Consider the following 13,426-nt stretch of genomic DNA (forward strand, 5'->3'; position numbering starts at 1 on the left):
CGAAGCACTACATTCCTTAACACCACTCTACGCATTGTTGACATTGTGTCTTGCGTGTGAAACAACTCCGTACAGCACACTCTCGGACGACTACTTCTTTTTGTCTTATCAACTTATCTCGAACAACTAGACTTTACCGAGACCTCCATCATGCACTTCTCCACATACACTACCGCGAGCGTGTTGGCTGCTCTGGCCACCGCTCAGACCTTCACTGATTGCAACCCCATGGAGAAGAAGTGTCCCAACAACCCTGCCATGCCCCAGAACTGGGAGACCGACTTCACTGCCGGAAAGGATGCTATCAAGGGATGGAAGCAGACTGCCGGTTCCCTGACATATGGACCCGAGGGCGCTGAGTTCACTGTTGCCAAGAAGGGTGATGCTCCCACCATTGGATCCGAGGCCATGCTTCACTTTGGATACGTTGAGGTCGTCATGAAGGCAGCTCCTGGCGTCGGAATTATCTCCTCCATTGTTCTTCAGTCTGACAACTTGGATGAGGTCGACTGGGAATGGATTGGTGGTGTAGACAGCCGTGTACAGCAGAACTACTTCGGCAAGGTATGTGAAGAGCACAATTTGCATTTGCTTTTCAAGAAATTAACACCAGCCAGGGCAACACTACCACCTACGATCGCATGATCGAGGCTGATGCTCTGAACAACCAGAACGAGTTCCACAAGTACGCACTCAACTGGACTTCGGAATCGCTCACCTGGATTGTTGACGACAAGCCTACCCGCACTCTGAACTTTGCCGATGCCAACGGCGGCAAGAACTACCCGCAAACGCCCTGCAATGTTCGTCTCGGAAACTGGCCAGGCGGTGACTCCAAGGATGAAGGCACTCGTCAGTGGGCGGGTGGTAACGTCACCTACGACGATGCGCCCTTCACCATGACCGTCAAGAGCATCAAGGTCATCAACTACTCGCCCGGCAAGGAGTATGAGTGGACTGACAAGACCGGCGACTTCAAGTCCATCAAGGTCATCGATGCCGGTAACACAGAGGGTGCTCCTGTCAATAGCGTAGCCATCGAAGACTCCGCTGCCGCAACCGGAGCTCCCATCGAGTCTGGCATCGACGCCCCAGCCGCCACTGGTGGTTCTGACAGCGGTTCTGACTCCAAGCCCTCTGGTGCTTCCACCACCTGCACGGAGAGCGACGCAGCAAAGCCCACACCCCCAGCTGTCCCCGCCGGCGGCAACGGCGGATCCGGCTTCAACTACCCCACCGGCGGCGCCGCTGTCCCCCAAGAATCGGGCAGCCCTGACTCTCCTACCGGCAGTGATAGCGAAGATGAGCCTTGCGAGTGCGGTACTGCTACCGTCACCGTCACCGACGCTCCCCCAGCAATTACCAACGCACCGCCCGCCACCTTCACGACTGAGTACCCTGCTGTGCCCATCTCCAGTCTGATCACTTCAGCAGTACCTTCATCTCCTCCCTACCCCACCTCTGGTCTGGAGATCGACACCAGGTCTGCACCTGGTGTTGTTGTGCCATCAATCGCGCCTACTGGTGCGCTGCCCCAGCCCTCTGGCAACGCTACCTTCTCTGCTCCACCATCGCAGTTTACTGGTGCAGCGAGCCATGTCAAGGCCGGTGGTCTTGTCGGTGCTATGATGGGTGCTGTCTTGCTTGCTTTCTAAGTCGCTTGATAGAATACTGATGATATAGGAAAATACATGCAAGGGGAAATAACGTTGGTTGTAAATATTATTTCTGTGGTAGAGCGTTCGATACGCATACTACATTTTTGACAATGAGACACGTTTTGATCAAATTCTTTGTTCCGTTTAAGGTGCATTCTTAGGGAATTCGCTACTGAATTGTGCCATGCGTGAGATACTACTGATAAAGCTTGTCCTTCCTAGCCGGCTTCCCATCCATAAGCCCAATCCTCCCTACATCATCATTGGGCTCCATATCACTTACAAACCCTGAAATCTCATGTAGAGCCTCACACTCTTCAATCTCGGCGATTGTAGAATATCGTTGGAGCCTCACCCGGTCTGTCTGTTGCAACTCGGCTCCAAGCCTGAAAACTGTATGCCCGTCCAGAATCGCGCTCCGTCGTCGCCTGAAGCCACAGACAAGGCAGAGACCTGAGCTGATCAACGCCCACAATCCGAATAAAGCCACAGGAACAGCAGCCGGCATGACGCCCGGTTCAATCACGGTTCCAGTGATAAAAGCTGTGAGATCGGGGACGTGTGAGTTGAGGCGTGTCTTGTTGACGCCTACGAAATCCCGACCGTCGTTGTACATGAGCTTGATCGCGTAGGTAGAGTAAGCTTGTAGAAGGAATTGTCGAAGTTGGTCGGCTTGCAGATATTCCAGCTGAGCATTAAATCTGATGTTGCCAATGACACCTCCAGCACTTTCTGTTGCTGTATCAAGTGGTGACGGTAGGCCTATTGAGTCAAACAGTCACTTCAGCCAACTATCGTCGTTGATGTTGAGTGTACACGCAAGAGCCTCTGCGCCAAAACGTTTCGCATAATCATCCTTTCCAGTAGGTACCGGAGTGTCGCTCCGTTAACAATCAGAGTAAGTAGAGCACACGCGGTCGATGTTTGCTGAGCCTACACTGCTGCTTGACGTACAGGACGCACCGATTGCTCTGAGTTTCTCCTCACCATCGATGTACTCGCTGGTTAACGACTCGATTGTACGGACGATGGTGCTGTTCTGAGAACCTGATAAGGCGGAAAGTGTCCGCCACAACAAAACCTCAAAAGTTCTCTTGTGTTCAGTTCCGGGATATGGTTTTGAGGGATCCTCTTGCAGATTATGGTAGCAGTAAGACGTTGACGGTTATTCCGCCTCATTGAGCCAGCCGCAGGGTGGTTCATCGTCCGAGCCTGTTTGTGGGGGCAGGGATTGATACGCAGTCTCTATAACTGCACCAATATTTCTTGCCCAGTTCAGTAAATCGACATCCCATTGCCCAGTAAACTCGCCCCGGGGCTCTGTCTTTACCTCTACAAATGCATTGTTGTTATGGAGACGGTATGACGTATACTTGATTTGTTTGTCACTGACAATGGCGCATACTGTGCAGTTCGAACTAGAAACTGTGCCAATCGCGTATAGGATATGTGTGCACCGTAAAAGACAAGTCCGCGCTGCCCCAAGTGTGTCTTCCCAAGCACCTTCCTTGATGACAAGGCTGGTCTTTCTACCCCAGTGCCATCCGCCATTGAAGGTTACTCTCACGAAACGCCCGACCACCACTCACACGTAGTTCAGACATCTCGAACCGTGACCCTGATATTAGGACCGACCTCTCGCCTCACGACGTAAAACCCACTGTCTTCCCTCCTTTCCGTGGTATACTGGTGCTGTTTACTTTTCTGCCACCACCTCTTCTTAGCAGCTTGCGAGCACTTTGCTTTGATACACCTGATCCACTTGCAGCATTTGCAAAGCGAAAGTCTATACCATGCACATTTCCCGCCACTTCCAGTGCCCTCCGCTCCTATATGCGAACCATCCTTCCTACCATCAGCAACGTCCCCAGCGGCAGGCGCACCTGCCGGCTGCAGAACCGGCGGTACCCGCTTTGTCCGTCTATCTCTCTGCCCCCATTTCGTCCGCCTTCTCACGCCTTCGAGCAAGGAGCCGGGGATGTAGTATGATAATGGATCGGGAGGGTAGGGGTTGACAAGACCGTAGGGTGTGCTGAAGGGTGTAGGTGTGATGGGTTGGAGGTAAGAAAACTTAGTTTCGGGGCGCAGTTCTGGTGTTGGCGCGACGGTACAGTGGCCACGTGTGCGCTTGACGTCGGGTGAAGAACGTGATGCTGGACACTCTTTCACAGGCGCTTTGTGGTATGAACTAGAATAGTCTGTGGGGGTGTGATGGCAGTGAGGAAGATTTGTGGAGGAAGATGCCGCTTCGTGCTTGACTTTGCTCGCTCCCGTAGGGATGTAGTATCCCTTTTCTGGTTCCTCCTCTATCTTGATCTTGGAGGCTGGGTGTGACGCATCGAAGTCACGAAACGCTTCGACGGGGGATCTCCTGTAACTTGAGCTAATCGACGGACCTGAAGTTTGGCTGCGGAGTGACAGTACGTCCCTGTGCAACAAAACGTCCTCGCTCTCCTTCTTGACTATCGCAGACCGATAAAACTGATCAGCGATAGTAGTTGGCACACGGAGTGGAGATTTGGACCATGCTGTTGTGAAGGATGGGTAGCTTGGTGGTGTATCAGGATCAGATTTATCTTCGACCTTGACGCGAACCGTGTGATGACGGGCGGATGATCTCTCGGTCTTGACTACTTTCGCTTCTTTCCTGTAATCTCGATGACGGGATGCTGGCGAGGTAGGGTATACCGTATTATCGGGACTCTCAGGCTCCACCTTTACTCGTACGTGAGTCTCTTGCTTCCTTCCCACCACTGCTACGGTGCTGTCAGTTCCAAGCGCGCTGAACCGGCCAGGTATTTGTATGATTTCGGGAGTCTTTGGAGGCACAACACTTTTGCTTGGTGTAGGAAGATCCCCTGGTGAAGAGCTTCGCCTGGATTCGGTGACCTTAGGGACCATTGTATGCCAAGGCTATCTTGCTTGATCTGGTTTTGATGGCGTGGTTGATGACTGCGACGCAAGATCCATTCGCTACCCTCGCAGTCTTCGGTGATGATGCTTAAGAGATAAATACAAGCGGGAGTTCAAGACAGTTCTCAGAGAATAGAATAATTGGCGAGTAAGTAAAAATAAAGTCCGGGGGGGGGGGGGGGGGGGGGGGGGGGGGGTGCTACCAGATGCCGACGATGTGACAACGAGATCGGGCAGGGGCGCGACCGAGGTAGACGTTGTGAGGTCTGCAGGGCAGTTACGAATTTCGCCGGTCGTCTATTCAGTGTGGCATGTCATGTGTGGGTGAACCCAGGAAAAAGGGTCCTGTGTGGAGCCATGGACCCAAGATACAATCAATCACCTATTCTTCGCGACACAGTCTTGGCTGATAATGATACGCAACCTGCTCTGGTAGTTTTTTGATTTAAGTATGCCCAAATAGAAAAGTAATGAAAACGTCGGACCAGTGCAAACACGGCGATTTTAACGGGGTTATGGTATTGTCAGTCGAATGTAAGATCAAAAATCATGCGTCAGTTGACCACCCATTCACATTGACACTGGCCTGACTGCGCTTCGTCTCGTTGCTCTCGATGCCTAATACGTCGCATACGTTGCGATGTGGAAACTGGAACATCACCCGTGGAGTTGTCCAAGCGTAACACTATCTCCTCCGAAAGTGGAGCTAGGGTACCGTCGGCTCCCATTAACATTTTCGTACAATAAGGGGGCTTTCCATTTGGCATCCACTCTTCGGACAGCCTGACGGCATAGGGGAGATCCGGAAGTGTAGTGGGTTTATCCGCATCGACCGTGCCTGATGCAGTGCCTGTAGTGGTGGCAACTTTGGCCTTGGTAGGGTAGATGTAACCCTCAATAGAAGTCTCATTGAAGGTGCATTGCCACAGACGATCCCCAGGTTGGAATGGAGTGTTCAAAGTCGAAGGATGCACCTGTAGCTCTTCAGTCAAAGACAGCTCCTCCTCGCTGAGCAATACGATTTTGTCGTAGGTTGTGCGGAAGTGATAGGCAAAATTATCTTCGTGCTCAGTACCGCCAGCCGCTAGTAGCTCCAAAGGTGGAATGCTCGGTATGCGCTCGCCATGGCAGACAGTATCGTTGCTGCGCGTTGGTCCCACCGCTATCATGATTGCGCTGTCGTTACCGGCCAGGGCTGGGAGTATGCTTAGTTGAAATGTTGAATTAGATGCGCATTGCCAAGCATTGGTCTGATTCATGCTTGTCAGGCATGCCATACTATGCTGCTGGGGAAGTTTAAGGGGTAGCGCAAATATTCCACGTCGGAGGTTGCTGGTGATGTTGGCATTTGAAGGGCCGTCGCTAGCAACTTCTACTGCCGCATCCTGGTCGCTGTAAATTGGATGTTAGCGCTATCCTCAAGATTAGACCTCGTTTATCGTACCTGGCTGAAGATCGACTTTTGACAGCTAGAAGACTCAGACCAATCGTGAGGAGCATCAGGAACTGTAACCCCAGTAAAGCTAAGATACGTTGCCGCTGAGACATTCGCTGCCAAATGCATCTGGGAAGAGAAGGCAGGGGCTTGTTGAAATTATGAACTTCCCATGACTGTACAAAGACTTCTTTCTCCTCTTGATCTGGGCTGAGGATGGGAGCAGAGAGAACATTACTCCGTTCGAAAGGGACTACCTCAATCCCATCTTCGATCTTTCTGATGAGGCATGTTCCGGAATGAATGCCAGATGTGTTCGTTGAGTCAGAGCCGCCGTAGTTGGCTGGAAAGGTGGTATAAATGCTAGGGAGTGGTTGAATGCTGCTGATCGACCGGTAAGGCAGCCGCATGAGTGCAATCCAATGTTGTTTTCAAATAGATATTAATACAGAACGTATTCCTGGCGTTGAATCTGGACCGGCCAGGCACGCAGGGCTGCAGGAAGCGAATGAGAGAAAGAGAGTGAGTAAAAATAATGAGTGCTACATACCAGAAATAGTTCCACATGAAGGATATAAACATCTACTCATGAAGTGTTGAGCCGATGAGAAGTATGTGCCGTGCTTGCATATCGCTTTAGCTACGCCGTGCTCATACTACAGCTCGATATCCAATCGAACACCCACCACGGCCAGGGTCTGCCTGGATCTCGGGTCGTGCTTGCTATCAGATCAAGGACAGATTGAGTAAGAGGCTGGAAGTGTAATCGTTAGCAGCCTAGAGTATTGGCTCTGCGCTCCCCATGTGCGTTGGGTTGTAGGTGGACTTTGCGATAGCCGCCCATCCTCATGCCGGTCCTCGGGACGGCCGTGGTGTCTGGAAAGCCAAAGCGCAGACCGGACCGAATGCGAACAGCTGTCGCGAAGAATGGGATCAAGAAACGCTGTTTGACTTGTGCGCTATGCGCGAGCCTAGGCCACGCGTATGCTTTCAGGCGTAGAGTATTGTTGGCAAGCTGTGCTCGATACCAAGAGGTTCAACAGCAGAAGTTGCGAGTAGAGACGTCCGTATTGAATCGAACATGGTTATTGGAGCAGGCAGCGGCAAAGGTTGTACCGTGTCAACGCGTGTGTTTGGTGTGTGACGACTAGCCGCCGCCCAGACGTGCCGTAGGTCGCATCACGGGTCAAAGACAGAGCTTCAAGTCGATCGAGCAGAGCTGTCGGCCTGCATTTGTGCCGTCTCGTTCTCTTTTACCGCCGAGTGTAGAGTTGCAGCACGTACAAAAGCTCATGCTTCGTCGGCCGCCTAAGCGATGGGTCCAGGGTACGGAGACGCGTCGTGAAAATGTGGGTGGTTGGTTTGGTTAGCTCCACCAGCTCTTCCGAGGCGGGCAGGATCGACCCGAGGCGTGTCAGGAACCCCGACCGATACCTTCACACCTCCAAAGACATTCCCTCGACTCGCGCTTCTCTTTGGTGAAGAGGCAACGTGCGCCTCGAATTGTGCAGTTGCGTTCTCGCCCCTAAAATGCACTAGTATCTACCCCGTCCTACACTGGTTCCCCAGGGGAATGCAGAGGCCACCAAGTTTCGCAAATATTGACATGTTTCGAAACAAGAAACAGTGCACCAGCGTCATCTCACCACTGTTTCGAAGACAGGCAATCGTCAGGCTTTTATACTGAATTGCGCATATTTCCTACTTCGATACAACTGACCAACATGGCTCCCCTGGCGTCATCCGCTCCGTTTCCAAACACGCCAAGCTGAACGAGTAGGAGACTGAGCATCAAGATGCCGACATGCTTGCTGATGATCCCATGTTTTCTGCTAATATTAGACATCTGAGAGAGGTAGCGTGCCTGATGTGGTTCAAGGCTGCGACAACTAAGCTGCAAAGGTGCTGAGCTCATCCACCAAGCCCGAATGTGTGCCACGATGACGGGAGAAAAGGCTCAGCCCCAGATCTGAAGCGTATAATACTCGAGCATGAACCGTTGAGAAGTGCTTTTTCGTCCCCTCTTCGTATTATACCGACTCGCAATACACTGCTCGACTACCATGGAATTAACACAACATTCTCCACGCACAGCGCCCGCATCTCTGACATTGATGGCAAGACGACAAAGGATCAATCGGCTGCTATTCGCATCTAGCGCTTTGCTCTGCGCACTGTCCATCACCGTATTTGGGTTGCTCAGTTCTATGGTAGCTTGGCTACATGACCAAAAGCATCAGGTGCATGTTTACCATGTTAACTGGCCGGGCAATCCAACCCAAATAAACGTTGAGCCTAAGAACTTGTGGACGGACCAAGGGCACGAGAGCAACGGCGCAGCAGTGTATGGATTCTTCCTGGGCATCTTCGGCATGGTGACAGCATGGAGGATGAGAAAGACCGGACAGGTATGGCAAATGAGATGTTTATGGTTGTTTGAACAGCGTACTGATAGTCGTGGCAGGGTCGGAAATGTGTTAGCGCCCTTGCTGTCCTGTCGTTGCTCGGAAGCGTCTTCTGTCTATCGGCGTTCATCTTCGTCTTCGTAGTGACGTACCAGACAACTGGCCAGCACATCAAGGAACCTATCGCCTCCAACACAGTCGGCATCAACTACCCGTATCTGAGGTGGACGCCAGAGACATGGTTCAAGGCCGTGCTAGATCTCCCTTTGGCTGACGGCGCGCAACACGCCGAGATCAAAACTAGGGTCGGGTGCATGGTAGCCTGGCGGTGGATATTGCTTCCTCTCTTCCTTGTATATACCACTACATTCTGCGTTACAGCGATAACTTGGTCAAGGCGGCGGAGAGACGTGCTGGTGCGGACGAATTCAGCGCATTCTGTGGAGGAGAAGTCGGGGTCACGATGAATGGCATGGCTGTACACATGACATTTAGCGAGTTGGCGAGGCGTGCATGTGCGAACCTCGGCGCGTGACAAAAAATGTCCCCACCAAGCTCCAACGCTCTTCAACCCGCAATACGAACACATACAAACACACGCACTACCCGCTCTCCCTCCCCTTCCCTCTCCGACCTAAGGCTTCGCTATGGGCTGGCTCATCTACCTCGCCGCCATGCCGCCCGCGCTCATCATCGCCATGCGCCTGCTCTCGCTGGTGCTGCCCGCGAAGCCCGCCCAGCTGGTGTCCTACTACGCCTTCGCAATAAGCTCTATGCTCCTCATGCTCTGCTGCGCGCTGTACGGCACCCTTGTGGCTATACCTCTACGCCTTGTGGGCTATGGTGGACTGATCCAGTGGACCGTTGCGCGGGCGTTCAAATGGGTCATGTGGTTGTGCACCGGCGTAACATTCAGAGTGACGGGGAGCATGAAGAAAGAGGGTGGTCTTAGTGGAGAAGATGCCCTCAGGGACCGTCCCGCCATTTTTGTGGGCAACCACCAGACGTGGGTTTCCAAGGTCCTTTGGCTAGGCCAAATTTCGACAGCAGCGCTGACATGTCTTGCAGCGAACTTGACGTCCTCATGCTCGGCTGCATGTTCCCAAAATACACATCCGTCACGGCCAAGAAGTCGCTGAAATACGTTCCCCTACTGGGCTGGTTCATGGCCCTCTCCAAGACTGTCTTCATAGACCGCGCAAACCGCACGTCCTCCCGCGCCGCATTTGATACTGCCGCACACACCATGAAAACGACACGCCAGAACGTCTTCATTTTCCCCGAGGGCACGCGCTCCTACGCTTCGAAACCTGAACTCCTGCCCTTCAAGAAAGGCGCCTTCCATCTCGCCGTACAAGCACAAGTCCCAATCGTACCCGTCGTCGTTGGTAACTACTACCACGTCCTAGACGTGAAGGGCAAGAGGTTTACGCCAGGCGTGGTCGAGGTAACAGTCCTGCCGCCAATACAAACAAAAGGAAAGGGACCAGAACACGTGGACGAGCTGCTCAAGAAGACAAGAGACGCTATGATGGATGAGCTGATTCGGTTGAGCCACGTCTCAGGCACGGGCAATGGCGAGCCTCTTCCACGGACTAGCGGGATAGATGGACAGGAGCGCAGTGAGCTGAGGAAACGGAATTAGGATTTATGGCACATATGGCGTTAGGTGGTGCTTGGCATACATTGATATCCCAAATATGGCAGCTTCGATACTGTCTGGCTGGTTGGCATGTACATAATCGTAGTTCTAGTACAAAGATCATTTACTCAAAGTCTATTCAACCCAATGCGGCACCGTCTTCAAACACTTCATGGCTTTTTCGAGGTTAGCATGCAGACTTGGAGTATGATGAACTGTAGAACTACCCAAAATACGAGCTTCCGCGTGGTGTACGAGGGTTGGAGCTCGGCAAACCTTCCCCGATTGCTATAGTGCTCGGTGCGAATTACCCCACAACTACCCCTCTCGTTACCCAATGAGGCAATCCCGTGCTGGTTAGACGCGTGAATGCTGGACAGCGTGTACCTAGGTCGCATATATAGCCATGGTTGACGACCATGAGAAGGATGTTTTCTTGTAATTATTCATCCGAGCCAGGTCAAGAAGGGGTTCAAGAAAAATGGCAGCAAGACAACCAGGTTTGACCAACCTGACGAAACCCGGAAACGCATTCAGTGTCAAGGGAAAAAGTGCCATAGTCACTGGTGCTGGATCAGGTATCAACTTCTCTTTTGCAGCTTTACTCCTCAGTCATGGATGCTCCGTCCTCATTGCCGACCTTTCGCTTCGCCCGGAAGCAGAGCAACTGGTCAAAGAATACAGTACAAAAGAGCAAGGGAGACCACGAGCCGTCTTTCTCAAGACCGATGTCACGGATTGGCCGCAACTGGAGCGCATGTTCGAGGTAGGAATACAAGAATTCGGCAAGGTCGACGTTGTATGCCCAGGAGCAGGCATCTACGATCCCCACTGGAGTAACTTCTGGCATCCTCCAGGCGTCGATGGCGGCGCGAGCAGAGACAAAGCCGATGGGGGACGATACGCAACTCTCGATATCAACGTAACACATCCCATCCGCACAACCCAGCTCGCTATATCGCATTTCCTAAATCCACCACCTGGTGTGGATAGAGTGAGTGCGCAGAATCCTAAGAGAGTCGTCATCATCTCTAGCATTGCAGGCCAAAACCCAAACCTCCACGCGCCGATATATACGGCGGCCAAGCACGGGATGAACGGGTTTGTACGCTCTTTAGGTACACTTGAAGCGGAGATGAACATTCGCGTCAATGCCGTCGCCCCGGGTGTCATCAAAACACCACTGTGGACCGAGCATCCGGAGAAAATGACCTTCATCGACGAGACCAAGGATGCGTGGGCGACACCTGAAGAAGTGGCGGTTGCCATGTTGAGATGTCTGGAAGAGGCTGATTTGGGTGGAGGCACGATCCTTGAGGTGGGCGCGAAACAGACCAGGCTAGTTGAGGCATTCGTAAGTATTGATGGAAAGCATCCACCCGAGTGTGTGACTGTGTGCTGATGACTGATGATGCAGAACGATCCGGGACCGAGTGGAGCGGGCCATACTGTTAGCAATCTTCAAGAACAATACAAGGAGGTGTACGGATGGCTGAACCAAGACGGATGGGGCAAGACGACTGGCAAAGCAAAGTTGTGATATTCAACTATCCCAATGGATAAGGTTGAAGTCGGCCTTTTGGCCGAAGCAGCCCTGGATACGTCCGCGGGAATTCATCTTGATAAGCTAATAATAACATCGCGATAGTGTATAGCCGTGGGTTGTTGGTAGAACAAGCTTCCTCAATCGTATGACAGTGCATTACTCTGCTCCGAGTGCCGCCACGTGGGATCTGCTCAGGCATCGCGTCCAGCCACGTTCATCCCGAACCGCGTCTTGATGGATGGGCCGGACGACAGTGCTCCGAGAGCGGCAAAATTTCTGATCGCTAGCGGTTACTCGATGTGATCCTCACCGCTGACTGAGCTTGACTTCTGCCGCCATTGCCACCGGTGACGCTATTTTTCCATGGAGGGGCCGGAAGGTGAGGGGCGCTACGTATGAAAGGCCCCACCCATGCAGCTGGCCCAACAACACTTTTACATCACATCAGTTGATAACTTTCCTCACCTCTACTACATATCAAGTGCTCTCACAAACACTTGCTACAAATCTTCAATCCCAATTCCATACACACATATACCCATTCACAATGCCTAGCTCCCTCGAACAGCTCAAGGCCTCCGGCACCGTGAGTATCCTCACATGCGCAACACCAAGTGTACGGAAGAATTATAGCTGACCGACTTTCCCTACAGACCGTTGTCGCCGACTCCGGTGACTTCGCTACCATCAAGAAGTACCAGCCCCAGGATGCGACCACCAACCCCTCGCTCATCCTCGCCGCGTCCAAGAAGCCCGAGTACGAGAAGCTGATCGACGCGGCCGTCGCATACGGAAAGAAGAACGGCACCGACATTGAGAACCAGGTCGACACTACCCTTGACAACCTGCTGGTACAGTTTGGCAAGGAAATCCTCCAGATTGTTCCCGGCAAGGTCTCCACAGAAGTCGATGCGCGCTTCTCCTTCTCTACCGAAGAGTCAGTAGCGAAGGCTCTGCACATCATCGACCTCTACAAGGAGGTCGGTATTGACAAGGAGCGCGTTCTCATCAAGCTTGCGTCCACATGGGAGGGTATCAAGGCTGCGGAGATCCTGCAATCCAAGCACGGAATCAACTGCAACTTGACCCTCATGTTCTCCCAGGTCCAGGCCATCGCGGCTGCCGAGGCCGGTGCTTTTCTTATCTCTCCCTTCGTCGGTCGTATCCTCGACTGGTACAAGGCCTCGACCAAGAAGGAGTACTCCAAGGAGGAGGACCCCGGTGTCAAGAGCGTCCAGCAAATCTTCAACTACTACAAGAAGCACGGCTACAAGACCATCGTCATGGGCGCATCTTTCCGAAGCGTCGGCGAGGTTACCGAGCTCGCTGGTTGCGACTACCTGACCATTGCTGTAAGTACCGTCCATAGGCTCTATCCCTGCACATGTGACTAACGAGTACAGCCCAACCTGCTCGAGGAGCTGTACAACTCACAAGACGACGTCCCCAAGAAGCTTATCGCCGAGGATGCCAGCAAGCTCGACATTGAGAAGAAGAGCTACATCAACAACGAGGCCGAGTTCCGCTTCTTCTTCAACGAGGACCAAATGGCCGTTGAGAAGCTCCGCGAGGGTATCTCGAAATTCGCTGCCGATGCCGTTACTCTCAAGGACATTCTCCGCAAGAAGATCCAGGCGGCATAGAGTGTATAATCCGATAACGGAGATACACCGAGCATCTGAACACTCTTACGGCTTTCTTCGGTTTTGATATGAGACATGATGGGCTGGCTTCCAAATAGATAGTAAAATCGACATCAGATGTAAAACACCATCTTTCCGTCCTCTCCGTGATATGCTGAAACCTTCAATGTCATAAAACTGTAAG

General features: G+C 52.4%; 6 protein-coding genes across 6 annotated transcripts; 5 read left to right on the top strand and 1 right to left on the bottom strand.

Moving 5' to 3' along the window:
- Positions 1–150: 150 nt before the first annotated feature.
- On the top strand, positions 151–1,655 carry BKA58DRAFT_433589 (concanavalin A-like lectin/glucanase domain-containing protein; the record flags this gene model as incomplete). Its single annotated transcript, XM_046173202.1, has 2 exons — positions 151–564; positions 618–1,655. The coding sequence occupies 2 exons, from the start codon at positions 151–153 to the stop codon at positions 1,653–1,655; spliced, it is 1,452 nt and encodes a 483-aa protein (XP_046030701.1).
- Positions 1,656–4,958: 3,303 nt separating this feature from the next.
- BKA58DRAFT_8672 (uncharacterized protein) lies at positions 4,959–6,635 on the bottom strand. The gene is made up of 2 exons (XM_046176074.1): positions 6,016–6,635; positions 4,959–5,963 (listed from the first exon to the last, which is right to left on the bottom strand). The coding sequence occupies exons 1-2, from the start codon at positions 6,414–6,416 to the stop codon at positions 5,126–5,128; spliced, it is 1,239 nt and encodes a 412-aa protein (XP_046030702.1). The 5' UTR covers positions 6,417–6,635; the 3' UTR covers positions 4,959–5,125.
- A 1,246-nt stretch (positions 6,636–7,881) lies between these two features.
- Positions 7,882–8,968, top strand: BKA58DRAFT_8683 (uncharacterized protein). Its single transcript, XM_046176076.1, has 2 exons — positions 7,882–8,414; positions 8,471–8,968. Exons 1-2 carry the CDS (start codon positions 8,070–8,072, stop codon positions 8,876–8,878), a joined length of 753 nt encoding a protein of 250 aa, XP_046030703.1. The 5' UTR covers positions 7,882–8,069; the 3' UTR covers positions 8,879–8,968.
- A 3-nt stretch (positions 8,969–8,971) lies between these two features.
- Positions 8,972–10,446, top strand: BKA58DRAFT_372218 (1-acylglycerol-3-phosphate O-acyltransferase). Its single transcript, XM_046169105.1, has 2 exons — positions 8,972–9,417; positions 9,480–10,446. The coding sequence occupies exons 1-2, from the start codon at positions 9,059–9,061 to the stop codon at positions 10,054–10,056; spliced, it is 936 nt and encodes a 311-aa protein (XP_046030704.1). The 5' UTR covers positions 8,972–9,058; the 3' UTR covers positions 10,057–10,446.
- An 88-nt stretch (positions 10,447–10,534) lies between these two features.
- BKA58DRAFT_407219 (uncharacterized protein) lies at positions 10,535–11,593 on the top strand (the record flags this gene model as incomplete). The annotated part of the gene is made up of 3 exons (XM_046172017.1): positions 10,535–10,553; positions 10,614–11,407; positions 11,471–11,593. 3 exons carry the CDS (start codon positions 10,535–10,537, stop codon positions 11,591–11,593), a joined length of 936 nt encoding a protein of 311 aa, XP_046030705.1.
- Positions 11,594–11,870: 277 nt separating this feature from the next.
- Positions 11,871–13,265, top strand: BKA58DRAFT_8686 (transaldolase). Its single transcript, XM_046176078.1, has 3 exons — positions 11,871–12,185; positions 12,253–12,951; positions 13,003–13,265. The coding sequence occupies exons 1-3, from the start codon at positions 12,147–12,149 to the stop codon at positions 13,240–13,242; spliced, it is 978 nt and encodes a 325-aa protein (XP_046030706.1). The 5' UTR covers positions 11,871–12,146; the 3' UTR covers positions 13,243–13,265.
- The last annotated feature ends 161 nt before the right edge of the window (positions 13,266–13,426 follow it).

The sequence above is a fragment of the Alternaria rosae genome (assembly GCF_020736505.1).
Source record: "Alternaria rosae strain MPI-PUGE-AT-0040 chromosome Unknown BKA58scaffold_1, whole genome shotgun sequence".
NCBI lineage: Eukaryota > Fungi > Ascomycota > Dothideomycetes > Pleosporales > Pleosporaceae > Alternaria > Alternaria rosae.